This window comes from Bos taurus, chromosome 10 (assembly GCF_002263795.3).
Source record: "Bos taurus isolate L1 Dominette 01449 registration number 42190680 breed Hereford chromosome 10, ARS-UCD2.0, whole genome shotgun sequence".
NCBI classification, from domain to species: domain Eukaryota; kingdom Metazoa; phylum Chordata; class Mammalia; order Artiodactyla; family Bovidae; genus Bos; species Bos taurus.
Genome location: NC_037337.1, coordinates 87140427 through 87168218, shown reverse-complemented (window position 1 = coordinate 87168218; position 27792 = coordinate 87140427). Strand labels below are relative to the sequence as shown.

Here is a 27792-nt window from a genome sequence, read left to right as displayed (position 1 = left end):
TCACATTTCTTTTCATTCCTAATATTATTTATGTGTATCTTTTCACTTAAAAAATTATTAATCATTGGAGAGTTTTTGTTTGCTGTTTCATTCATTGCTTCACCAAATTTTTAATGAACACCTAATATGTGCCAGGCACTGATTGAGGCACTGTTCTCCCACATGCCAGGTTGTTCTAAGTGATTTCTGTATTTTTATTATTTGATTTTGGTTAATTTACTGTTGTTTCATTTATAGCGTTTCAAGTTAAATGACTAACTCATTGATTTTCAAGCTGTCATATCTTTGGAATAAATGTATTTAAGGTTATAAGCTTACTTTAGAGTGCAGTTTTGACTATCCCACAAATCTGATATGTCATACTTTCATGGCCATTCAGTTCTAATGATTATTATTTTTGTTATGATTACCTCTTTAATAACTATTATATACTTTATTTTAAAAAACTTGTAAACACATGGGCCTTTAAAAAAACTATTATTTCTAAATTAAGTATAATTATAAATTATATATGTAATTCTTCTCAAGTGGCTCAGTGGTAAAGAATCCGCCTGCCAATGTAGAAGACGCGGGTTCGATACCTGGTCTGGGAAGATCCCCTGGAGAAGGAAATTGCAACCCACTCCAGTATTCTTGCCTGAGAACCCCACAGACAGAGAAGCCTGGTGGACTACAGTCCCTGGGAGGAGTTGCAAAAGAGTTGAACACGACTTAGCGACTGAACAGAGAGAGAGAGACAGAGAGATTATAAAGTGTGATACTGCTATTTTGAAATAGGTGGAGCCTTCATTTATGACACAGTATGTACTGAAATTTCATAAATATTCCACGTATACTTTACTTATTTTTTTAAATATCTGTTTATTTGGCTGCACCAGGTCTTAGTTGCAGCAAGCAGAATTTTTAGTTGCAACAGGAGACTCTCGGTGCAGCTTGTGGTGTCTAGTTCCCCGACCAGGGATTGAACCTGGGCTGCTTGCACTGGGAGCACAGAGTCTTAGCCACTGGACCACCGGGGAAGTCCTCCACACGTACTTTAAAAGAATGTATATTATCCCTTTTGGGCCCAAGAGACGATGCATAGCTATTCATATTTTCCCATGAGTAGTGACTCATAAGGGGTGTTTGTAAAATTAATTTAGGGGACACAATCAGCATTTTTAAAAGTATTATGTGAAACTTCAACTTCATATATATATAGATATTTTTACTGGGTTGCATATAAAATGTATTTGTAAATTATGAGTGGTTGTCAAAAAGATTAAAAGCCACTTATTAAAGCAAACAGTTAACTCTGTATTTCAAGTATTCAAAATCCTCAGAAATTTTTGAGTTACTTATCAGTTACCAATAGAAGTATATTTAAATAAATCACTCACTATGATAATTTGTGAATTTCTCTTAGATAGCTTTTTATTTATATTTTTTGATTTATACACTTTGAAGTTATGTTAAGTGCATACAAGTGCTTTTCTTTATCCCTACCAGTGCTTTTTGTTTAATTTCCTTTTCCTATGGCTATCCAAGGAATTTCAGAAACAACATCTACTTCTGCTTGACTACTCAACAGCCTTTGTCTGTGGATCACAACAAACTGTAGAAAATTCTTAAAGAGATGGGAATACCAGACCACCGTACCTGCCTCCTGAGAAACCTGGATGTGGGTCAAGAAGAAACAGTCAGAACCTTACATGGGAACAACTGACGGTACAAAATTGGGAAAGGAGTACGCCAAGGCTGTATACTGTCACCCTGTGTATTTAACTTAAGTGCAGAGTACATAATGTGAAATGCCATACTGAATGAAGCACAAGCAGGAATCAAGACTGCCAGGAGAAACATCAACCTGAGATATGCAGATGACACCAGTCTAACGGCAGAAAGCGAAGGGAAACTAAACAGCCTCTTGATGAGGGCGAAAGAGAAGAGTGAAAAAGCTGGCTTAAAACTCAACGTTCAAAAAACTAAGATCATACCTCTGGTCCCATCACTTCATGGCAAATAGAAGGGGAAAAAGTGGAAGCAGTGACAGATTTTATTTTCTTGGGCTCCAAAATCACAGTGGTGACTACAGCCGTGAAATTAAAAGATGCTTGCTCTTTGTAAGGAAAGCCATGACAAACCTAGATAGTATATTAAAAAGCAGAGACATCACTTTTCTGACACAGGTCCACATAGTCAAAGCTATGGTTTTTCCAGTAGTAATGTATGTACGTGAGACCATAAAGACCATAAAGAAGGCTGAGCGCCAAAGAATTGATGCTTTTGAATTGTGCTGGAGAAGACTCTTAAGAGTCCCTTGGACTACCAAGAGATCAAACCAGTCAGTCTTAAAGGAAATCAACCGTCAACAGTCATCGGAAGGACTGATGCTGACGTGGAAGCTCCAGTACTTTGGACATCTGATGAGAAGAGATGACTCATTGGAAAAGACCCTGATGCTAGGAAAGACTGAATGCGAAAGGAGAAGGCAGCGGGAGAGGATGAGATATCAGATAGCATCACTGACTAAATGGACATGAACCTGAGCAAACTCCAGGGGATAATGAAGGACAGGGAGGCCCGGCTGGAGTCCACGGGGCGGCAAAGCTGGACAGACTTGGCAACTGAGCCACAGCAGACAGTTCTCATTCTAATTAGTACTGCATGGCTTATCTCTTTGCAATCTTTTACCTTTCTGAGACTTTCCTTTCGATATATCTTTTAAGCAGCCTATAACTGCATGTTTTAAAAATCAGAATTAGATAATACATCTTTTAATAGAAGAGTATAATCTGTTTACATTCATTGGGATTACTCATGTGTTTTATTTTATCTTAGTTTTAATTTTCCACTTATTATCTTTTTCCTTTGCTTTTTTCCCCATTTCCTGCCTCCCACTGGATTCATAAAGTTTCTACATTCCCTTCTCTCCCCCTCTGTTGGTTTGAAAGCAGCAGACTGTATATGTATCACTTAGCTTCTATTTTCTAAGAAAGTCTAAAGCTATTCAGTATTTCCATCTTGCCCTTGAACTTGACACAGATGTGTTCACACATTTACTGTCCACTGAATACTCTTGTCCTTGAATCCTGTTGTTGTCATAAACGTGTTTAATCCTTTTAAGAAAACCAACAATTATTTTTATAGTTGTTAATGTGTACAGACATTTCACAGTTTTTGTACTTCATTATTTCATGTTATTCTGTGTTCACATTTATCTTCACTAATTTTTTCAGTGAGGGCCATGGGTATACTCTTAGACTTCGAATATCTCAAATTATTATTTTTTGCCTTCTTTCTTGAATGATAATTTAGCTATATATAGAATTCTAGACTGCAAGTTACTTTACCTCAACACTTTCAAGCTATTAGCTCTTGTCTTCTGCCACTTATTACTTCTGAAGAGAAGGTTGCTGCTATTCTCTTTTTCTTTGTAGTTAAAAGTAGGTTTCTTTCAGGTAATACATTAGACTACCCACTTATGCTTGATGGTCTGCACTTTCTATGCAGACACACTATGATGTCGCTAGAGGTACATTTATTTTGGTGCAAAGAATGATTTTTTAGGTGAAGACCCATATCTTTAGCTGAGAATTCTGTTATTATTTTTTAAAGTATTGCTTGTTCACCTATCCTTTGGCTCTCTCTTCTGATATTCCTATTAGACTCACATGTCATATTCCACAAGATATGGCTAGATACATGATCAAATATGTCTCACCATTCAAAACATTAATTTCATCTGTGAGGAATTCATGGTTCAGGTTTGATTCTGCAGGCAATCTTTCTTAATATTAGATTTATTCCTGTGTTCTACAGTTCTGGTTTGCAGGCTCAGTTTGAATAGGAATCACTTTCCCCCTTTGTCTCTCCACTTGTTCATCCCTCCCTGTCGGAAGACTTCACAGTTGCCTCCACCCAGTCCCCCTGACTCCAATCTAGAACCAGACTTTACAGTGGTATTTTGGTGCCTCTGCCACAGAGATGAATAGAAATTCAGAAGGCATTTCATTATCTTTCTAACTCTGTAGGCTCATGGCCTCATGTAAAGATGGAGCCTCAGCCAGTGGGTCCATGTCTGCTCTATCAGTCTCCTACAGACGGGGCCCTATAGCATTCTTTAGCTCAGGATTTTCCAAGTGTGGTATACTGACATTTTGGACCAGATAATTCTTCACTATGGGAAACTGTCCTACGCTTCGCAGGATACCTTTTTTAGTTTTTTTAGTACCACCGCTAGACTCTACTCAGTACATGCCAGCAGCAACACCCCTCCCCCAACTCACAACCAATGACTCCAACACTGCCAAATGCCCTCTGGGGGCAGTATCATCTCCAACTGAAAAACTCGCTCTTTTGTGTTCTATGAATGAGTCTCGCCTCTTGGGTAGGGCACTCTCAGGCCCCAATATGCCACGGGAGCTGAGGTCCAGGCTGCCACTGCCTGCTTCCACAGCAGGGCTCACAAAGCTTGTTGCTTCAGCCTCATTCACTGATTGCTATTTGTTGCAAGTACACTTTGGGGCCATGGAGATGCTTCCCTTGTTTCTTTTTTCTTCTTTAAGCTGTTTATCTATCACTGCTGTGTTTGAAGCAGAGAGGGAATACTAAGCATAAACTTATGGAGCCAACTTAACTGGAAGTCAGCAAGTCCAAATCTAATCATTAGTTTTGTTTGAAACTAAACCTTCACCTTCAATAGCCATCAGAGTTATTAGTGTTCAGGAAATCAGAATGTGTGTGAATTTCCATAGCCTGGTTAGCTAGAGCCATATCACACTTATGAACATCAGTTTAGTAACAACAAAAATGAGATTTAACAGGGAATAGTAACAGCAGCAGAAATTACAAACCACACCAACCAGCATGCAACGGACACTTACTATATGTCAGGGAAACACATGATCTCCTTTAAACCCAAGAACAACTCCATGATGTAGATAATATCTTACAGATAACAAAACAGAAGCTTAGAGATATCCCTAAATAACAGTCAATTAAGTGAAGGAGCCAGGATTCAAATCTAATTTCAAATCTTGGGCTATTAGCAGTTGTACTCCACAGCCTCCCATACTCTCCGTGGTCTAAATAATTAATGAAGAGATCTTAGTTACTTAGTGGTCCCTGATGCATTCACCCTGATGGAAAATACTAAGTCGCCACTATCTCCACCTTCACCACCACCTCCTCCACTACCATTTCCTGAGAACTTATCATGAATGTAAGTTCTATCAGGGGCTGGGGACCGAACTCTCTCCTCTCTCAAAATCGATCTTCACGAATACAGGGCTCATATCTGTCTTGTCCACCGGTGTTATCACCAGCATCCAGAACAATGCATAGCAATGGACATTCAATATTTATATGATAAAAGGACAAAGACAAGACATCTGTCCCTAATAGAAAGCAGAACACATAGGAAAAGGAAAAATAAGACAAGGACGCAGATAGTAGAGCCAGCTGAGGAGCTGACAGTGGGGCAGTTGGTCAAGCTACATCAAGGGGATAAACTAGAACCTGATCTTGAATAAAAGGCAGGACTTCGACTGAAGATGGAGAAGGGCATTCTGTGCAGGGAGCATGACATGGGCAGGTAGGAGCAATGAATGGAGCCGAGCAGACTAGAGACAAGATAGAGAATATACCATAGAGGGCTTCAATGTCCAGAGTAAGGACTCTCAACTTTATCTTGCAGGCAACTGGAAGCCTCCAGAGAGTGCAGAAGAAAGGTTCAAAGAGCTACTTTAGAGACGATATTTTAAAATTGCTTCCTAGGCCTATGCGTGTACCCTATTTCTTGAAGTACCTATTTGGATAGTTTAAAAACTTCTACTGTGTTCTACTTGGGTTTTCTTTTTATTCAAGAACCAATTTTGAGAGTTCACATTTTTCAAAATATCTTTCATCCAGTTTTGAAAATTTAGTAGCCTATAACTATGTGCAGCGTTCTCCTGATTTTTCCATCTCCCCTATATCTACTTTTTAAAACTTTTATTAATTCTCTTATCTCTCTGGCAGAACTGTGTGAAAATTATTTTCTGCTTTCCTGTCCCCCTACCCTGAACTAAAAAATGTTTTGGGTTTAGCTAATTTTGCTGTTTGTTTTCAGTTTATATTGCTTTCTTCTTGATTTCCTTTGATCTGTTTTTCTTAGCTTTGTTTTATTGACCCTTTTCTAGCTTTTAGAGATGGAAGCTTAGTTCAGGTATGACAAATATGTGGCTTGCATAGTCACCACTCTCAACATCAGACATTACTAATCTATCACAGCACTCTTTCCTGCTGAGCTCAGAGAAGTCCTCAATTCTCTTTAACATGACACTGCTGTAATGAGTTGAAACCAGTTTATTGGTTGAAGCTAATTTGCCATTTGTATCTTGGTTAATTCCTTTACAATCTTTCCATATTTAACACAAAATAATTATGAGTTTAGCTTTAAGCACACTGTTGCCTACATTTCAAACATAAGTTTGATATATGTAATTCATTTTTTACCTTTAAAAAGTTATTTCAGCTTTATTGACTTGACAAAATTATAAGTTATTCAAAGTACATTGAGGTGATTCGGCATATATACTGCACAAGGATTCCCCCATCTAGTTATTTAACACACGTATCACCTCACATAGGGCTTCCCAGGTGATGCTAGCGGTAAAGAACCCGTCTGCCAATGCAGGAGACGTAAGGGGTGGGTTTGATCCCTGGGTCGGGAAGATTCCCTAGAGGAGAGCATGACAACCTGGTCCAGTATTCTTGCCTGGAGAATCCCATGGACAGAGGAGCCTGGTGGGCTACAGTCCATAGGGTTCCAAAGAGTCGGACACAAGTGAAGTGACTTAGTACACACACATCACCTTACATATTTACCTTTTTCTTTCCCTTTCTCTTTCTTCTTTTTGGTGAGAACATTTAAGTTCTACTCTCTTGGAAAACTTCAGTGTCTAGAATGGGCTTTTCTGTCTTGTTTTGATATGTACAATTCTTATTTTTAACATAGTTTCCAAAATAATTTTGATCTAAACTACTTAAAAGAGTATTTTAACATTCTAAATTTATTTAGGCATTTGTCCAGATTTTAAGGAGCTTCCCTGGTGGCTCAGAGGTTAAAGCGTCTGCCTGCAATGTGGGAGACCAGGGTTCGATCCCTGGGTAGGGAAGATTCCCCTGGAGAAGGAAATGGCAACCCACTCCAGTATTCTTGCCTGGAGAATCCCATGGACGGAGGAACCTGGTGGGCTACAGTCCATGGGGTCGCGATGAGTCGGACACGACTGAGTGACTTCCAGATTTTAAAATCTCATTTTATTATAAAGTGGTCAGAGAATGGAGACTGCATAATTTCTGTTTTTTGAGGATTTATACCAAAATAGTTTTGAAAAATATTCCATGGGAGCTCTGCAGGGCATAAAATTGCATGTTATTAATTTAATCTCATTAATTATACTGTTCAAAACCCTTTATGTCCTTAGGTTAGATCTGTTTTGCCTGTAATAATGACTATTCTATTTTCCTTTTGGAATTCATTATTTTAGGTGGAATCTATCTTTTCTCTCATCATTTTTACCTTTGTACACTTTTTTCTTCAGAATTTTGGCAGAATTTTAACAGTCTGTCCTGAATTTCACTAATTCCATTTTCTACAGCACCCAATCTCTATTCACCATGTTTAATCCAATTTTTCACTCAGGTGTTCTTGTTTCTATTCAATCCTTCCTGACCCCAGACTACTTGCTCTCAGATAGCTTTTTTGAGCTCTACACAACCAATGCACACTAGGGATTTTTCTGAAATGTTTTCTTTCTTGATTAAACTTACTTTGGAGGTTGACAGCTCCTCTGAATCTTCTCCATGGATCTTTCTTTAAAGCTATACTATTTCCAGGCCCCGAGATTTTAAAATATTTGCTCATCCTCAGAGAAGAAAGTCAAGTTTGCCAATAAGGACTGAGGATCACAGAGGAACTGATATGAATTCTATCAAAGGCTATTTTAAATTTCTATCCAAATCTTTAAAAAAATTTTTTTAATTTATCTATTTGGCTGCATCAGGTCTTAGCTGTCCTAAGACGGGCTTCTCTCTAGTCGTGGCGTGTGGGCTCCAGAGCTCGCGGGCTCAGCAGTAGCAGCGCTGGGCTTAGCTGCCCCACACATATGGGATCAGGGACTGGAAGGCAGATTCTTAACCACTGGACCACCAGGGAAGTCCCTATTCAAATCTTTTTAAAAGGGATTTTTTTCATAATCAGATAAGATAGAAGGGAAGTGAGAGATGGGAAATACCCAACAGTCACATTACCATTTTAACATCTCAGCAAGGATGAATGAAAAGTAAGATTTTAATTTAAATTATCTAAGTATAAAATCACCAAAGGAAGATTCATCATTCTATGAGTCTCATGTATTTCTCTCCCCATGGGACCATACATAATTCCAATGATAACAACTGGTTAGATGTGATTTAGAGTACCTATTTTCAGACTGATGTCATTGTCATCATGGCCAAAGCAAATCCTAAGATCTTCTAAGGCTACCACTGAGGTCCAAATGCTGAGAGCTAGTAAAGGAAAGAGAGTCTGAGTGGTGACTCGTCACCTGTCCCCCAGCTCTTTCTGTCTCCAGGCCTGCCCGCTTAGAGTGAGAGGGCTCTGTCTGGTGTGTTTCAGGGCTGCCAGTGTTTTCCTACACTGCGCTCCCACAGGCAGGCAGTGTATAAAGCCCTCGATGAGGTTCTTCAATCCTTCTTGTGCTGCATCTAACAGACATTTCCCCAACACCTCACTAGGAGGGTGGCACTAACTATTCCTACTTTTGAGCATTTCATTGGCCATTTAAGTGGCAAAACTAGTGTGGAAAGGAAGTTTCTAAGTGCTGACACTGCATTTTCCCAAAGGCAGTATTTTAGGATGATTAATCTGTCCCTTGCTGCACAGAATGGATGTGAATTGATTGGTGGGGGGTCTCTGAAATCAGCAGTCTACTGGGATGAGTATGGGGTTAGCACAGTAGGGGATGTGAATTCTGGCTTTGGTTCTGCCACTGTCCATCTGTGTACCTTGCTATACCCAAAGCCGTGCACGGCGCCTTCCTCCAGGTTTTTATCTTTCAACACTAAGAGTCTATGACTATATTATTTGGGAAGTGCATAAATTAGAAATCTCATATTTAAGGATGGATACACTACAGCTTCAATCATATTTCTCAAAGCTACACATAATAAGACTGAAAAGCTGATAAAGATGGTTAATAACCTACATGACATCTTCAATGCTTACCTCAAGACCCTACTTTTGGACCATTTTAACTCCTGATTACTTTGCCTCCTGTTCATGACTCATTTGTTAAAAAGATACAACATATTTTTTTCTTGATCCTTTATTTTTATATTTTTCTGACATTAATGTGAGCATCTCCATCACACTGCTGACCAAATGTTGAGGTCACATTAATTGGTGTTTGGATTAACATGCTCCTGGGTTTGGGACAGCTTTCCTGCCTCCTAATCCCTAGCAGCCTTTAGCAAAACACCACTGTCCTGGGTGCTGACACAGAATAGCAGTTGGCTTCAAATTCTACTGAGGTCACTCTGATGCAGAATATACTAAAACCTGGCAAGGAAAGGTAACTCCAGCTATTTAAAGAAAAGCCCTTTCATTGAGTCTGGTGTTTCTCGTGCAGTTTTCTTTTCTCAGGAAAGTCCCAAGGTAAACAGCTTTGACCCTGCCTTTTCAAATTCATCTCTAGTCTCTGAGTTTTGCCCACATCCCTGGCAAACACTGATCTTCTCAGATTTCTTTCTGTATATTTCCTGGAGAGTATGATTCTGGCTCTGAAAAAAGAGTCTTTTACAAGGAAGAGATAGTTCATATGCATGTAGTTGTTCAGCGGCTGTCATCCTTCCTAGTTAAGCTGCCTGCTTGGAAGAAATACCACAAATAGTTTTGAAAGGAGGATCTGAAGTTGGTACTAAATTATGAAGTGTTACAAACATTAGAGAGGAAAATCAAAAAAGGGTATTGGCACTGTGGAAAAGGCAAAAAAAAAAAAAAATCTAAATCATTCTCTTCACAGAATTGACAAGTGAGATTTAGCTAAAGGAAATAAAAGTCTATGAATCTAAGAACTATAACAAAGAACTGCTGGGCCAAGAAAGGATGGGGAAAATGGCTGTAAAGAGTCAGGATTAAAAAACAAACGTGCTCATAAAAAAGCTTTCAACAGAACAGACTGAAAACAAGTTATTTTGGTTAATTATTCAGTGGGGACAGTGAGTTTTGTTTTACAGTTAGGAAATTGAAACCTTTAGAGGGAAAGTGACTAGACTATTATCATAAAGAAATAGGACCCCACTGTTCCGATTCTCAACTCCCTTTGCACCAAAATTCAAAAGACATTCCATCTTTTATGTTCTATTGTTTTCTAAATTCAACCCTCTAGGATGTGGAAACTTTGATGCTCTTGGAAATTGCTTCTATATTCGTCCAGTGCCAACTTCTGCGCTAGGAGAGGTTTGAAGTTCAACCCAAAAACACAGGGCTTGGCACGGTCAAAAGCTCATTACAACTTCTCATTAGTTGTGTCTCTTGGGACAACTATGGCATTCCTGAGTGTGACTCAGTATCGCCAGTCATAACTGATCAGTTAGTCAGTCAGTTCAGTCGCTCAGTCGTGTCCGACTCTTTGCGACCCCATGAATAGCAGCACGCCACGCCTCCCTGTCCATCACCAACTCCCGGAGTTCACTCAGACTCACGTCCATCGAGTCAGTTCCTGATTAATATGAACCAAGCCCGCATCAGGGTGGCAATAAGCTCAAGCAAATGAAGCAACACATTTTGTAGGAAGAAAGCAAAAAATTACGTGAAAATTTCTTGGAGTATCGTCTTAGTATTAACCACAACACCTAAAACTCCTTTAGTATTTACCACGTACCAGGCACTGTATTTGTGCTTGACATTCATCAGTTCGTTTACTTCTCTTAATAACCCCATGAGGCAGGTACTATTATCATTTCTATTTTAAACAGGAAACTGAATCACACAGATGTCAAGGAACTTGCTATGCTGGCTAGGAACAAGTACTTTGGAACAATAATAAGAATATGTCACCTGATACTTAGGATCCTGATTTCAGAAGCCATGAAAGGTTTCTCTAGATTAAAAATAACTTCAGCAATCCAAATGAAGTATGGCGTTTAGTTGATTGTAATGTATGGGCGACAGTTTCTTCGTATTGCAGTATCTTCAAATGTACCATGGCAATATAGGATGTTAACATGGAGAAAACTGGGTGTACGTATCTTTATGTGTACTATCTTTACAACTTTTCCATAAATCTAAAATAATTCTTACATGAAAAGATTATTTCAAAAAACTTTATCTGGATGCTTCCTAGGGAGAACTTTTCACTGAGTCAGTTCAGAGAAAAATAGTGCTATTCTTCTTCCTAAAAGCCTGAGAGCAGGTTGAAAACAGGGGGGTCCTCAAGCCCTGCATTTTTCATGTAAAGGAGAGGATGTTCAGGTCTCCACTAGCGCTAACTTATTTAGCTTCACAGACTTGTGCTAGAGTTTTAAAGGCAAATTGGAAACTATTTCCTGGAACAACGCCTCAACAGCATGCCTTTTGATACTTGGATTATACTTTTTAAATTCTAAAGAAATCCTGTTTTCCCTCCCTCTTTTGTGCTTTTTTGGTGCTGAGCTGCTTCCGGTTTTCCCACACTCCTGCCTGTCAGAGGCAAGAAACCACAAAAATGCAGCAGAGCAAAGCCTGTCCATAGAGCTGCAATTCCATCTGAGAAGTCTGAAGAGCTCTCCTGCCAGTAGTGAGTTCAGGGCAGTGAGTGGGGTCCTCCAATGTCTGGCCTCGCTCCTGCCAACAGAGCCCCCCTCTCCACCAGCACACGAACTTCATCGGCCACCACAGGCCATCTCAGCAATAACTGGAAAGACCACGGCAAACAGCACACTCGTCAATTCAACATTCATTTCCCCGCCTAACTGTGGGCTTTTCAAACCTGGGAAGGAGTGTGTGCTTTTGGAACGCTTATGATGGTTACTAAGACTTACAGAGGTCTGAAGTGTGCCAGATATTGTTCTATGTACTTTACATATTTTAAGTCTGCTCATCTTTATCAACTGTCCTATGAAACAGATATTATCTCCAAAAACAAGGGAAAAAATAACTGTAGGGGGTTGTGTTAGCTCTTCATTGCTGTCTTAGGCGCTCTCTAGTTGCCGCAAGTGGACTTCTCACTGGGGTGGCTTCTCTTGTTACCGAGCACGGGCTCTAAGCATGCAGGCTTCAGTAGTCATGTCTTACAGGTTAAGCTGTCCCACAGCAAGTGGGATCTTAGTTCCCAGACCCGGGATCGGACCCGAGTCCCCTGCGTTGGCAGGTGGATTCTTAACCACTGGACCACCAAGGAAGTCCCCAAGTAAGGAAATTGAAGCCAAGAGTTTAAGTAAATTGCAACTTGTTAAAGATCTCGCATCAATAAAGTGTGAAGAGGGGTCTGACACAGACAGTCAGGCCCCGGGGGCTGTGCCCTTAAAGAACCGAGAGGGGCCACACATCCTTCTTGTCGTGCCATCGGCTCTCAACCACAAACTGAACTGTCTACTGCTCCAGAGAGTTCTCTAAAGTTATTACGATGCCAGTTATTCCTAGAAGAGTGCTTGGCACTTAGTAGGCACTGAATAAATATTTGCTGAATAAACGAATCTGGCAGCAGTATAATTAAAACAACCACAAGGGATTGCTTTTCAACCCAAATTTGATTCATTATCCAAGGGGGCAAAAACACGAACTGTTTTTTCTGTGCCCTAGGATTCCTTTTTATAACTCGAGTTGGTTTTGTGAAGGACAAATGAATGGGGAACCCCAAGGACAGCAAGAGAAATACACAAATCTCTTCTAGGTGTTCATCCATCAGGGATTGCCTCCTCCTCCGGACAGCTTTGGTAAGTCCGACAGCTTTGGACAGCTTTGGTAAGTCCCCCAGTTTTAAATGGACAGGAGCTGCTAAAACCAACACTTTTTTTTTTTTTTTTAAATCAGTCCATTTCTAGTTTTCTAGGGAAAATGGCTGGGGGTAGTGTGAAGAATGTGACCTAAAACATGTATGTGATGCGGGTACAGAGATGTCTTTTTTTTTCAGGTAAGACAGAAAGATGACAAAAGATATTAGAAACATCGTTGCTCCACAGAGCCGGATGACTAATGTCAATGAAGTTAATTCATCTTATGAAATCTCAATCCTATGTCTTCCCTTTCAAATGCCTAAAAACAAATAAACAAGGGTGGAGCGAGGGAAGAGTGTTGGATTTTACATGAAATTGGAAAGATCTAACTCTGTAGAACGACTGAAGGAAGAATACATCCCGGAGGAAGTTCCCTCCTCCAAGTCCACAGTTCAGCGCCGTTACCAGCTGTTGCGTCTGGTTGAGGCTCCTGCCAGAGGCCACAAGCGGCAGCTGCCAACGACCCTGAACCTGCCAGCTGCAGTGCTCGCCATCACCCTTGGCAAACTTAGAAGAGCAGCCTCTGCCCCTCTCACAGGGGGACAGCCTCGACACTGGCCATGCTGTAATAGCTCCCCCGGTGATTCTAGCTTACAGCCAGGGCTGAGAAAACAGTTGGCCTTTATTCCCCATCAGGTGTTCTTTTCAACACTGCAATACACATTGTCTGAGCCTCCATAAATAAAGAGCATCGTCAGCACAGAATTGATACAACTCAGAAGGAACTGAACAGAAGAATTTCGAAAACTTACTTGGAAGCCCTTTGGGATGCTGCCTTTCTGAGGACTTGTTTGTGACTGGATGGGGGTTTGGGGACCAGGGAGGAGGAAGAACTTGGAGGTGGCACCACTTTTTGTGGCAGAGTCGTTGGCTTCTGGCCACTGGCTGTGGCGCTTGGAATTCTGCAAGCTGCACCATTATTTATTGTCCATAAATTGGAGTTAGGTAGTGTCTGGCTGCCAAAGATCGCCTAGAGAAAAAGAAAAACAGAAGATTGATGGAGATATCCTTCACAGTCTGTTTGCTGTAAGTGAATAGCAGGTTTGCAATCCTGAGGGGAGGACAAAAGGAAAAGGGAAACCATTCAAATGAAGCAACTTTAAAGAAAAAACACCTCCTCCAATAATGCCAGTGCAGGTGTAGACTCACAGAAGGGAAATCTCTTTTAGCAGAGAGTGGAGATGGTCTTGTTGAAAGTGCCCTGGGCTAGGACTCAGGGCAGCTGGGTACTATGAATCGCCCATAGACATGAACTAGAGAAGCATTTGGTCTCCCCTTGTCTTAGTCTTTCCCTTCGTTGTTAAATTCAACAGGAATTTAATGAACGCCTCTTGTCGGATGTCAAGTACTAAAAATACGGCAGAGAACAAAAGTGACTTGAACCTGGCTCAGTTCCAGCCCACTCAGAACTCTGAACTCCTCTGGAAGGTTTGCACCTTTGAGGAAACAGAAGGATCCAGTGTGGAGTAGTAACATCTTGATGACCTAAAGATTAACATAAGACCTACACTTGGAAACACTTTCAAAGTAAAATTACAACATGAATACTGGTTATTATACATGAATACAAGATCACAACAAGGGTATTTTCGCTTAGAAGGTAAGCCAACAGATACTAAATAAAGATCCCAAAATCACCATCCAGACATCACAAATACCAACACATACCTGTAGGAAGGATGTACACTTAATTTAATTGTACACTTCCTCAGAGAGAGGCTTAAAACAACTCTTGCAACTTATTTGCCTCATTATAAATAGTTTTTTGTGTGTGTGTTACAAATTTTGTTACTGATTCTTGAAATATGTTAACACTGCTTTCAGTAGGCATGAAAGCTTTAAATATAAAAGGGTATTAGGAAGAAAATATAAATGAAAAAATACATAGGACTTTTTATTAAAAGGATTTCTGGCAATTGATTTCTACCTATAGGCACTACATTTCAAGAGGCAATGGGAGAAATGTCATTTTCTCGTGGCAAGGACTGAAGGAATATCAAATGTTCTCAGGAGACATTCACCTTCTAGGTAAACTACACTGGCAGTATTTCTGTCCTTTACGAATTTTAGTTTTTGAGATATAAAAGATGAACTGAGTAGCTTTAGTAAAGAAGTGTTAACCAATCCTTCTACACTAATGCCTTGGAATATCCCATTTCAGGAAAATGTGTCCAAAGGTCCCTGGTTGGGCAGACACGGGGCAAGAGGGGTAGTCGGCAGTCTTGTGTGGAGGGAATGTGTGTGGTTGAGAGGCTTGACAAAGAGCAAAGCGATTTCAGAGGTGGACGCTCAAGGCAGTTTCTTACAGACCAACTGGACTGAAATGGTCCTCATCTCTGGAAGCCACCAGAGAGGGTATGAAAGAGTGGCTCACTCACCTCTACCTCTGACCAGAGGAGGGGCGCCAAGGAAGACCTGAGTCCAGAACAAAGCCTAGCGTGCAGGGCTGCAGAGCGTGTACACGGGGCTGCACACGGGGACGTGGGCAGTGGGAGCAAGGGCGTGGGCCATCTGTAACCAAGGCGTGCAGCAGAGGCCAGCTTGCAGAACTGGCTCAAAAAGAAATCCACTCCTTTCAAGCACCATATCTAAGGGCCTAAAAAATCTGTGGGAGAGATTCAATTGGAAGGAAGGAGGGTGGCAGGAAAGGGTGACCCCATGACCTCCCAATAAATGAGCTTAGACTGAAGAGTGCTTGCAAGATGCCTCACTCAGGGTGGGGAGGAAGCCGGAACTGACCATGAGGGCTGACGAGGTCTACTCTGGCCCTCTATAAACACATTCACTGGATGAGAAGCAGAGGAGGAAAACCACTGTTAGTGAAGAACTCGTGGAAATAAAAACACTCTTTATTGAGTTAGGTTTTCACACAGTGACGGAACTGCCATCAGGAAGAACATCTATTCAATACATGTTGCCGTGGTGACAATAAATATATCTTTATATATAAAAATAAACATATCTTTATATGCCAATACACACACACAAAGATATATACCATGTTGGTATCTGCACAGAACAGTTCTGAAAGGATTAAAAACAAAAACTGGCAGCCTCCATGGAAAAGAACTGGTTAGCTAGGAGTTAGGGGTAAAGGGAAACTAATTTTTGACTATATATCGTTTGTGTCTTTTTGAATTTTATACCATCTAAATGTAGTTATTTATTCTAAAAATAAATTATTGAAAAGTCAAAAGTAAGTCAAGTTCTAATAAGATGTGAGCAGGCAACAGATTAACTTTCTAAGTATAAATCAAAATATCAAATGAAGCCCAGCTGGTTCAAGGACTCGCCATTAGACTGTGTTGAAGAAGGAATTGACTGTTCAACACTTACTATGGCTTCAAGACCAGATCAGGTCATCAGCGATAGGCAAAGGCTCACGGAAGTGGAAAGGAACATGGCTCTACAGTCAGGTGTGACAAGTGGTTAAGGCGTGATAAGTCAGACATGCTCAGTCATGTCTAACTCTTTGCGACCCCATGGACTGTACCCTGCAAGGCTCCTCTGTCCGTAGAATTCTCCAGCAAGAACACTGGAGTGGGTAGCCATTCCCTTCTCCAGGGGATCTTCCCAACCCAGGGATGGAACCCAGGTCTCCCTCATGGCAGGAAGAGTCTCTACCATCTCAGCCAGCAGGGAAGCCCATAGTCAGGTGTGCCTGGACTCAAATGTAGGCTCTGTCACTTATAAGTTGGGTGACCTTTCAAGTTACTTAACCTCTCTGAGCTTTAGGTTTCTCATCAGCAATTATAATCACTCGGCTGGACTGTGGGGGATTAGATGAAGATCAATAAGTAAACGCAGCCCAGGCACTCAGTAAAGGTTTCCTGAAATAAATCAAAGCCCCAGGCACACAGCAGAAACTGAAATGCCCCCTTCCTTCCCAAACTACCACCTCAGTTTACTGAGGAACCAAGCGGTGGCTGACATGCAAGTCTGCTTATCTGCAGTGACTTGTGAATGGTGGTTGGCTCCATGTTTTCCAGCATATTTTTCCAGTCTTATGACGATGCTCACTAGCTGCAAAAGCAAACTCATAAACTGAAAGCACATGTGTAGGTTCCCCAGATCATGTTTACGCAATTCTTTCTGGCAGAACAGCCTTTTTCTCTTCTAAACGCTTATAAAACTGCATTCGTATCTGTCTTATCACATTTAGCACAATTACCTTGTATCACAGCCACTTATACACATACTTTTTTCTGTGTCTGGACAATACATACTGGAAATGCCTGCCTTTGTACCAGATTAATTTTTGTTTCACTAACAGTGTCAAGAAGACTGGCTTGTGTACAAATGGTGCTTAATAAACATTTACTCCACAAGTGAAGAAAAAAACACCTCATATTATACCAACTACTAAATTCCTACACAAGAAAATAGACAAGCTTGTGTTTACATAGAGATGCAATCTCGTAGTAGGACCGTTCTCTGGAGTTTGAATAGTGAAAGTGCCTTCAGCTTACACTCAGCCACAATACATAAGTTAAGCCCTTCTTCAGATTCCAAATGAAAATAAATTCACCTTCCTAGACGCACATACTGTGGCAGGACCTCAGACACTTGTTCCATAGTAATAAGATGAGTCTTTACCTCAAAACCACAAAATAAACCAGGAGAATTTATTGCTTAGGAGACTCACTTGCCTGGATACTAATAATTCTTCTTTTCTTCCCTCCAAAACTATCCTGGTTTTTTTTTTTTGGGGTAAAAACATGTGCCCACCTAGAACATTCTATTTCCCAGTCCCTCCTGTACCTTGAGATAACCCTGTGACCTGGTTCTGAATGGTAAATAGAGAAGTTTCCAGGTGCAGTTCTGGGAAAACTCTTCAAAGGGGGCAGGCTGGGCTGCCCGGTGCACAGCTGTTGCCCTTTACTGTTGTTCTTCACCCAGAACATGGCCCTCTACTTAGAAGCAGCCAAGGTGGAAGTCCCTTGCTAAGGATCGCAGAGGATAAAGACAGGAGGAGCATGGGTTCCTGACCGCACCACGGACTTTAGGAGCACCTCTATCTCTAGATACCTGGTTATACAAGGGAAAGAAAATAAATCTTTAACTTGTTTAAACAGCCATGGGTGGGAAGTGTTCTATTATATGCAGCCAAATGGAATCCTAACTGAGTTGAGATACAATTCTCAATCTACCAAAGAGTCAAGCTTGTTTCAGCTTCAATATAATAAAAATATAACTGCATCTCAAAAATAGCAGAGAGTCTTCCCAAATACAGTAAAAAGCTTCTAGGTTCTCATTTGTCATTTGGGGATCATATACTCATAAACTGAATGGATAATGAAATTATTGTAATTCTATGCCATCCAAAATTCCCCAAAGTCAGTAATGTGTCAGACAAGTTCCCAAGTGCTGCACCAAAGCCAAGGCTAAGTGGAATGAGATTAAAGTAATCAAAACTGATGAGAAGAAAACCAGAAAGTACTCAGGCAAAGATAAAAGAAGACATATAGATGTGTGTAGAATATTGGCAGAAATCAGCCTCCCCAACCCCCACCTACCACCTCCCCAACCACAGCCTGTATTGACCCTAATCCTACAAGTCTACCACTATGACAGATTATGTGAACTGTTTTGTCCTGGTATTCATTCATAAATAAACAGGAGCATTATATAAAGTTCTCGCCATGTAATTCCTAAGAACTGTGAGGTCTGGACAGAGTGTTAGCACTCTGCACTTGTGGGCTAACCCAGGGGTGGGGCCTGCGCTGTCATCAGTCACTGTCCTGGGAACGTGAAAGCTGTATCAGCACCAGCCTCCACTCAAGACCTGGTCAACAAACACAGGCCTTTGCTTCTTTATTGGGTGTGGGAAACAGCGATGCTTCGGCAAGGACACTCAGAGAAAACCACAGTTGGAGGCTTGGCTTGGCCCCAGACAAAAGAGTGGAAAGGCCCTCCTTCTCCCACAACAGAAGGGTAATCATGGGTGGGAAGGAGGAATCTGTGATAGACAGAACACAGACTGCAACTTGGAAGGTCACAGGGAAGCAAGATCTGGGTTCTCTTACTTGAAAGATAATACCGTTCAGAGATTAAATTCTGGGAGGTTGTGTGGTGTATGTGTGTGTTTTAATGCCTTCCAGAGAAACACCCCTTTCAGTCCTGACTCAGCCTTCTTGGTGATGGAGTATAACTGGATGCCTCCCTGCAGTGAAATAACTCTCTAAATTCATTTTCTAAAAATTAAGGTAGATGAAACAGGCAAATAAGAATCTCTATTTGAGTGGGTTAACGTCACTTTGTATCCCTTTTTCTCTGCTATCAGAACAGCAAACATTTTAGGCATCATTCTCCCCATGTGAGATTTTATCCTAACTTGGATAAAGTTCCCATAACATAGCTTCTAGTTCTGGCAACTCAAGTACTGGATGGTTTATCTGCCTGAGAAGGTAAGATGCTAATCACTCATCTTTACTACAACCAGGCTGAGAGTTGCTCAACGCAAAGAACACATTACATGCAACCATACAATGCTGTAGAGAAAGGCAGGGGGATAGTGCTGTGCTTAGCCGCTCACTTGTGTCTGACTCTGTGACCCTGTGGACTGTGTAGCCCGCCAGGCTCCTCTGTCCATGGAGATTCTCCAGGCAAGAATACTGAAGTGGGTTGCCATGCCCTCCTCCAGGGGATCTTCCCAACTCAGGGATCGAAGCCAGGTCTCCCGCACTGCAGGTGGATTCTTTACCGTCTAAGTCACCAGGGAAGCCAGGGAGAGGGTAAGGGTAGCTATATCTATTTTGGCAAAATCAAGCTTCCAAAAGGTCTTCATCCCATCCTATACGCAGTTCTTGGCTGTCTTCATTTCACAGTGTTTGTCAGCTGGGGCAAGTCTGAAAGCTGAGCAAGATAAAGAGTACAACTTCTGGTACTGCAACCAGCAGTGGGTAATGCCAGGACCTCAACAGGGATGGCGCAGAAACCCTGAAGATGCTCTGGTTCATACAGACAGAGATGGATGACCTGGGCACTGAGACAGGACTTTGAGATGCCAAAGAGATCTGGAAGTCCTCTGGCATTCCCTCCCATTTCTAAAACCAGTTAAGAATTTTTTCTCCTTTAGCAACTAGGAAAGAAGGCTCTTAGTAGTTCCAGTGACCTATTCTAAAGGATGTGAATACAGGTGCTTACTGGGACAGAACAATTGAGAAGAGAGTATTATTCACCAACCAACTGAAAACACTGTGCTTCAGGCAGCCCCTAAATCAGTTGTACCTAACAACATTTGAGCAACAATGCAGGCCATGAAAAAGATATCCAAATATACTTACAGGCTCCAGACTTCCTGCAACTAAGCATACAAAGATACCAACAGTGTCTCTCGGTTGATTTATCAGTAGTATTGAGACACTTGAACAGATCTTGGGCTAGGTGTGTGTTACAAAGTCCTACTAGGAGGCAGCTGGCTAAGGCCAGGGCTGCAGCCCATGGTCACAAAGCTGCCCAGCCCTCAGACATCACATTCAAGACATTCCCTCACTAGCAGCCCCATCACCCAACCAAATGACAGTCGTACATTGGGAGAGGCTTATATTCTGACGGCAAATTTGGACTCCAATGACTGTAGACTCTGCAGTGCTTTCTATGTTTTCCTCCCTCAATGCTCAGAAATATTTGGCAGACTAATGGTTTTTTTGAAACACGTTCACTAAAAAAAAAAGGAAAGCTGTTTTAAAAGTCATTTCGAATTCTGTTCTCTGATAACCTCTAGTAATATTTAGACTTTTTTCTGTGTATAATCACCTATTTTCTATGCATATTATACAGTATTTCTGTGGGCTTACAAAAATTGGTATATGATATCTGATTTTCTTGAGACTTTTTTTTTTCATTCAAATATTGATCTTGAGCATTTGGTTCCATACCTATAAGGGTAGATCTAGATCACTGTTTTTAATGGCTATCTATTTTCTACTGGGCTTCCCTGGTGGCTCAGTGGTTAAAGAATCTACTTGCTAATGCAGGAGACATGGGTTCGATCCCTGGGTTGGGAAGATCCCCTGGAGAAGGAAATGGCAATCCACTCTGGTATTCTTGCCGGGGAAATTGCATGGACAGAGAAGCGAGTCAGGCTACAGTCCATGGGATCACAAAAGAAGTCGTATATGACTTAGCAACTAAATAACATTTTGTATTACAGTTTATCATAATTTAAGTCACCAACAGTAGAATACTATAAACGAACACAGTAGATCTATATACGCAATTAAGGAACTAAGTTTCCAATACATTTTTAAGTAGGAAAAAGTAGGCCCCCTAAAATTTTATCCTTTCATTTTGAAACCACACACACACACACATACAGAAGTTTTCGCCAGGTTAATTCTCTATTTAAGAACAGTGTTGTGATAAACATCATGTTATTTCTACCTTTTGATATATGCTGGATCATTTCCTTAAAATAATTTCCTTGAAACAGAATAGCTAAGATCAGAAGGCTGCTGCTGCTTCTACATCTTTTTTAATACATATTCTCAAATTGCCCTCTGTAAAGGTTGTACCAATTATATTTCCATCAGTATGTTTGGAAGAATATCTGCCTTACCTTTCCTTGATTATTATAAGTAAACACAACATGTCCTATGGAAAGCTGGCTCCTGACTTGTTGCTAATGCTGTTTCTCTTTTTCTCTAATGTTTATAAGACATTTATGCTTTTGGACAAACATATTTTTTTAACCATTTTACCATGGTACTATTCATCACTCTTTTTACTCTTTCTCCTCACGTCTCTCTCTAGCAATAATTTGCATATAATTTCCTGCTGTCCAAATAAGTAAATATTAGTTTTTAAAAATGTAGCTAATTAGTATTTTATGAGCCTTGAACTTCTAAACCACCTTCTTAAATATCATTCAAACCAATTTCTCCTTCTGGCATGAGGGGTTTGACTAAAACCCCAAGTTGAGCTATAATGCTATGGACATGTACATGTATGCTCAGCCGCTCCATCATGTCCAGTTTTGCAACACCATGGACTGTGGCCCGCCAGGCTACTCTGTCCATGGGATTTTCTGGGCAAGAATACTGGAGTGGGTTGCCATTTCCTTCTCCAGGCAATATACCCGACCCAAGGACTGAACCCGCATCTCTTGAGTCTCTGCGTTGGCCGGTGAATTCTTTACCACTGAGCCACCTGGGAAGCCCCACAGATAGGTACATTTAAGGTTAAAAGTAATATACAATAGAAGATATGTCTGCATCTTCAGGTTCATTGAAGTCTTATTTGCAGTAGCTAAGATGTGGAAGCAATCTAAATGCCTATAGACTGATGAATGGATAAATGTATATACATATGACAGAGTATCATTAAGCCTTAAAAAATAAAGAAATCCTGCCCTAAACTACAATAGGTGAACCTTCAGGATATTATGGTAAATGAAATAAACCAGTCACTAAAAAATAATATGACATGATTTAAGTGATAAGAGGAATCCAAAGTAATCACATTCACAGGAACACAAAGTGAAGTGGTGAATGTCAGAGGCTGGGCGGGGGCTGGAGCTGCTCCACGTGTGCAGAGTTTCAGTTACGCAAGATGAAAACGTTTAGTAATCTGCTGTACAACCACGTGAACAGTTAAAAATACTGCACAATAAACGAAAATCTCTGAGAGGGCAAATTTATGCTATGTGTTTCTTACCACAATGAAAAACAAAGTAATACATAACAGTAAGAGCAACACATTTTTATGGAGCTTTTAGCATGGTCAGCATTGCTCTAAGTGCTTTACATATTGTATCATAGAACGTTCCCAACCATTTATGGCGGGTCCCATCATCACTTCCATCTACAGAAGAAATCAGAGCACAAAAAGCTTCCATGGTCTGTCCATGATGGCAAGTCCTGGGAGGAGTCTTATTCCATGGCCCCACTACACTACACTGCCTTCCTCGTTTAGGCAATGGCACCCCACTCCAGTACTCTTGCCTGGAAAATCCCATGGGCGGAGGAGCCTGGTAGGCTGCAGTCCATGGGGTCGCGAAGAGTCGGACACGACTGAGCACCTTCACTTTCACTTTTCACTTTCACGCATTGGAGAAGGAAATGGCAACCCACTCCAGTGTTGTTGCCTGGAGAATCCCAGGGACGGGGGAGCCTGGTGGGCTGCTGTCTATGGGGTCGCACAGAGTCGGACACGACTGAAGAGACTTAGCAGCAGCAGCACCCCCTTTTTACATCAACTCCACTGAAGTTAAATCCATCTCCCTTCCAAAGCAAAATTAAAGCAAACCTAGCAATGTGTTCAACTTTTACCAGATGCATTTAAAAGACAGAGATTTCACTTAATTTATTCCAAGAAAAAACGGTTGAAAAAAATTTGTGCATAAGCAAACCTTTGTTACTTACTTGGAAAGTTAAAGTGTGCAAGAATATGAGTGTGTGCATGTATAATAAATAAAGGTAACCTCAAAAGATCACCCATGACCCCAGACTGAGAGTTCAATTGGTTAAAAAAATAACTCATAGCCTTACTTTCAATTGTCTCTTTTATCTTTTATTTACTAGTAGTTTTAGGGAATTATTTCTATATCAGTGCCCTTGTTCTCTTAATAATGTGTTTGCCTCATATCTTCTGATGAGTAAATGAAATAATTAGACAAAGTAATCTCTATGTTCCTTTACAACTTTAAATTCAGTTTCTAAATAACTTGCCTTTGTCTTCAAATGTATAGTTTATTTTATTTGGCTCAGAATATCACACATTGACCTACTGTTTATCTTATATAAACTTTGCTGTCATAGAGCTATTAAGTTTTTTTCCTGTGGCTGCATCCATCATGGATGGATGGGGTTCTTTATGTTTAAAGACGAAGTCTTTCATCATTTCACACAAAGTTACTGCTGTGAGTCCCTCATATGCCCACAGAAAAACAGAGAAAAGCCAGAGGTCAGAGAGTGAGGGGAGGGAAGGAAACTGGCCACCAGGCAACTGCAGCAGAACCCACGTTTTAAGGGTATGTGGCAAACAAGGCCAATCCCAAGCAGCTGGTAGGTGAAGAGCTGTCTCTGAGCACAACTAGACCAAGTGGGGTTTTGAGTTTTGATTCATTGTATTGACCTTTTCTTTCATATTTGTGTGTATGGATGTATAGCAGCAGAAACAATAAAACTCGAATGCCTTATCTGACTGATCATAAATGTATAAAACAAGGAGAAAATGAAGTGTCACTCATGGGGGAGGGAGGGGGAGTAGAAAAGGGCTTTAGAACCCTCTGACCTGGCTTGTCTATTATAACTGCAATAAAGCTAGCTGTACAACCTTGTGGAAGTTACTTAAAGTTTTTGAGCATCAATTTCCTCATTAGTGGAACAGAGATAATACTACATCTAGCATACAAAAGGCACTCACTATACACCTATTTCCTTGCTCTCACCTTCCTCCTTCCAAGCAACAGCTTAGAAAACACTCTGGTAATAACCAGGGGATTTCTATTACTAGTAGTAATGAATCAGCATAATGAACTGATGTCTGTATTGTAACAGTGCATTAAGAATCAGATTTCTATGAAATCTATTGAGAAAGCAAGCATGATACAATCATGCAAAAGTGTCACCTGTGGTATTAACATCTGCAGACACCTGTCGTGTTTCCTGATAGCCTTCTCAAAAATACCAGCATAGAAATAAAATTTAAAAAATATAACCAATAACAAAAACAGGGTTGAAAGGACGAATTGATCACTGAAGAGATAATTCCTATGTTATTAACAACCCACACATTGAATCTTCAAACTCATAGAACATATTTCAGGATGCTGCAAGAACAATCCTACTACTGGGCATATACCCTGAGAAGACCATAACTCAAAAAGACACATATAGGCCTCAACGTTCACTGCAGCACTATTTACAAAAGCCAGGACATGGAAGCAACCTAGATGTCCATTGACATATGAATGGATAAACATGTGGTATATACATACAATGGAATACTACTCAGCCATAAAAAGGAACAAAATTGAGTCACGTGTAGTGATGTAGATGAATCTAGAGCGTATCATACAGAGTGAAATAAGTTGCACTGACAAACAACTAATCTCAAAAATATACAAGCAACTCCTACAGCTCAACTCCAGAAAAATAAATGACCCAATCAAAAAATGGGCCAAAGAACTAAATAGACATTTCTCCAAAGAAGACATACAGATGGTTAACAAACACATGAAAAGATGTTCAACATCACTCATTATCAGAGAAATGCAAGTCAAAACCACTGTGAGGTACCATTTCACGCCAGTCAGAATGGCTGCGATCCAAAAGTCTACAAGCAATAAATGCTGGAGAGGGTGTGGAGAAAAGGGAACCCTCTTACACTGTTGGTGGGAATGCAAACTAGTACAGCCACTATGGAGAACAGTGTGGAGATTCCTTAAAAAACTGGAAATAGAACTGCCTTATGATCCAGCAATCCCACTGCTGGGCATACACACTGAGGAAACCAGAAGGGAAAGAGACACGTGTACCCCAATGTTCATCGCAGCACTGTTTATAATAGCCAGGACATGGAAGCAACCTAGATGTCCATCAGCATATGAATGGATAAGAAAGCTATGGTACATATACACAATGGAGTATTACTCAGCCATTAAAAAGAAAACATTTGAATCAGTTCTAATGAGGTGGATGAAACTGGAGCCTATTATACAGAGTGAAGTAAGCCAGAAGGAAAAACACCAATACAGTATAATAACGCATATATATGGAATTTAGAAAGATGGTAACAATAACCCTGTGTACGAGACAGCAAAAGAGACACTGATGTATAGAACAGTCTTATGGACTCTATGGGAGAGGGAGAGGGTGGGAAGATTTGGGAGAATGGCATTGAAACATGTAAAATATCATGTATGAAACGAGATGCCAGTCCAGGTTCGATGCACAATACTGGATGCTTGGGGCTGGTGCACTGGGACGACCCAGAGGGATGGTATGGGGAGGGAGGAGGGAGGAGGGTTCAGGATGGGGAACACATGTATACCTGTGGCGGATTCATTTTGATATTTGGCAAAACTAATACAATTATGTAAAGTTTAAAAATAAAATAAAATTAAAAAAAAAAAGAAAAACAAATACAGTATATTAATGTATACATATGAAATCTAGAAAAATGGTACCAATGAGCCTATCTGCAAGGCAGGATTAGAGACCCAGATGTAGAGAATGGACTTGTGAAACAGTGGAGGAAGGAGAGGGTGGGACAAATTGACGCAGGAGCACTGACATATACACACCACCACATGTAAAACACCAGCCAGTGGGGAGTCGCTGCGCAGCACAGGGGCTCAGCCTGGTGCTTTGTGACGACCTAGAGGAGTGGGAGAGGGGGATGGGAGGGAGGCGAAAGGGGAAGGGGCGATATATGTACACATAGCTGATTCACGCTGTTGTACAGCAGAACCCAACACAACATTGTAAAGTGATTATACTCCAATAAAAAACCCAAATAACTCAGTGGTCCCTGACATTGTTCCTAAATAATAAAAGTACAACGGAAGGTAGAGTGTGGCCATTTCTAAGAGTTTTAAGCCCTGGAACAGCTTTTCTAAGGTGTGCCACTGAGAAGCGTGATAATACATCTATTACTTATTGCATGCCTGAATATTGTCAGAGATGTAACAGAGCATGATAGCCAAGAGCTTGGATGCTGGAGGCTGACCTGCCTGGATTAAAAAACCCCAGCTCCTCCATTTATTTGTCACTTTTTTGAGCCTGGGAAAGCCACATACGTGATGCTCAGTTTTCATAAGAGGGCAGTTGTGAAGATTCACTGTGATTATACAAATACCACTGCAGGTTTAGTGCTTGGGCACATGGAAACATCCTGAGGAATATGATCCTCACGAAAACCCACAGATACACATTATTATCCCCACGTTAGAGATGAAGAAACCGAGGTTCAAGGAGGTTTAAAGAGCTTGGCACAGGTCATGGGCTCAGGTTGAAACGGGATTATCTGACTCCACAGCCTGTCCACAGTTCTGTTTCTGAACAGCTGAATGCGGTTTTAGGTGTATTATCACATATTTTGAATGGCATGTCATTATGGAAGAAGAGGTTAGTTTGGGCAAAATCTGCTAAATCGAATGGCTCTAAGACAATCATAATTATAAACAAGCTAGATGAATTCCCAATAAAGGTCAGAAGGAAGTATAAAATTGAACAAAAGATCCCCAAACCAAATGAAAACAACACAAAACAAAACAGAGCAGCAGGAGGTTACAAGTTCAAATCAGCCCGCTCCAGGAACTTAAGCACTGGCCTGAGGTTGTGCCCAGACCACCCCCCTAATCCCCATGCCCAACCGTCCTCCCAGATACTCTTGTTGGAAAGACCTAGAAAGACTCCCCCTGCAGAGCTGGTCTGCTTGCTGGCTCTCCCTGGGTCAGGCTGAGGAGCTAGCATGTTATTGCTGGCTGCCTGGAAAAGCCCGGGTGCCTGCTGCCTCTCCCTCCCCCACAACACAAACACAGCAGAGAAGGCTGAAGTGCTCACTGCTGAAGTGGGGTTGCGGGGGGAGGGCGGGCGGTGTGTATGCACAATTTTTCTAGACACATGCAATGAACTTTTAGGAGCAGAATAACAAGACTTGGCTGGGTTTATATGGGAATCCTTCCCACACCTGTGAGGCTGTGCTTATATACACACACACCGTTAGCAAAAAGCTAACACGGCACCCAAGATGTTGCTATCGTACTGAAAGACCCCTTCAAGTGGATACTGAGCTGCTCCCCCGCCCTGCGTGTCTCGGGACGTTAGTCTCTATTGGCCCTCA

General features: G+C 41.1%; 1 protein-coding gene across 1 annotated transcript in view; it reads right to left on the bottom strand.

Moving 5' to 3' along the window:
• The window catches only part of TTLL5 (tubulin tyrosine ligase like 5), a 317558-nt gene that overhangs the window by 66485 nt on the left and 223281 nt on the right, over positions 1-27792 (bottom strand). The window contains 1 exon segment of the mRNA XM_059890944.1: positions 13755-13972. Within this exon segment, the coding sequence (XP_059746927.1) occupies positions 13755-13972 (218 nt within the window).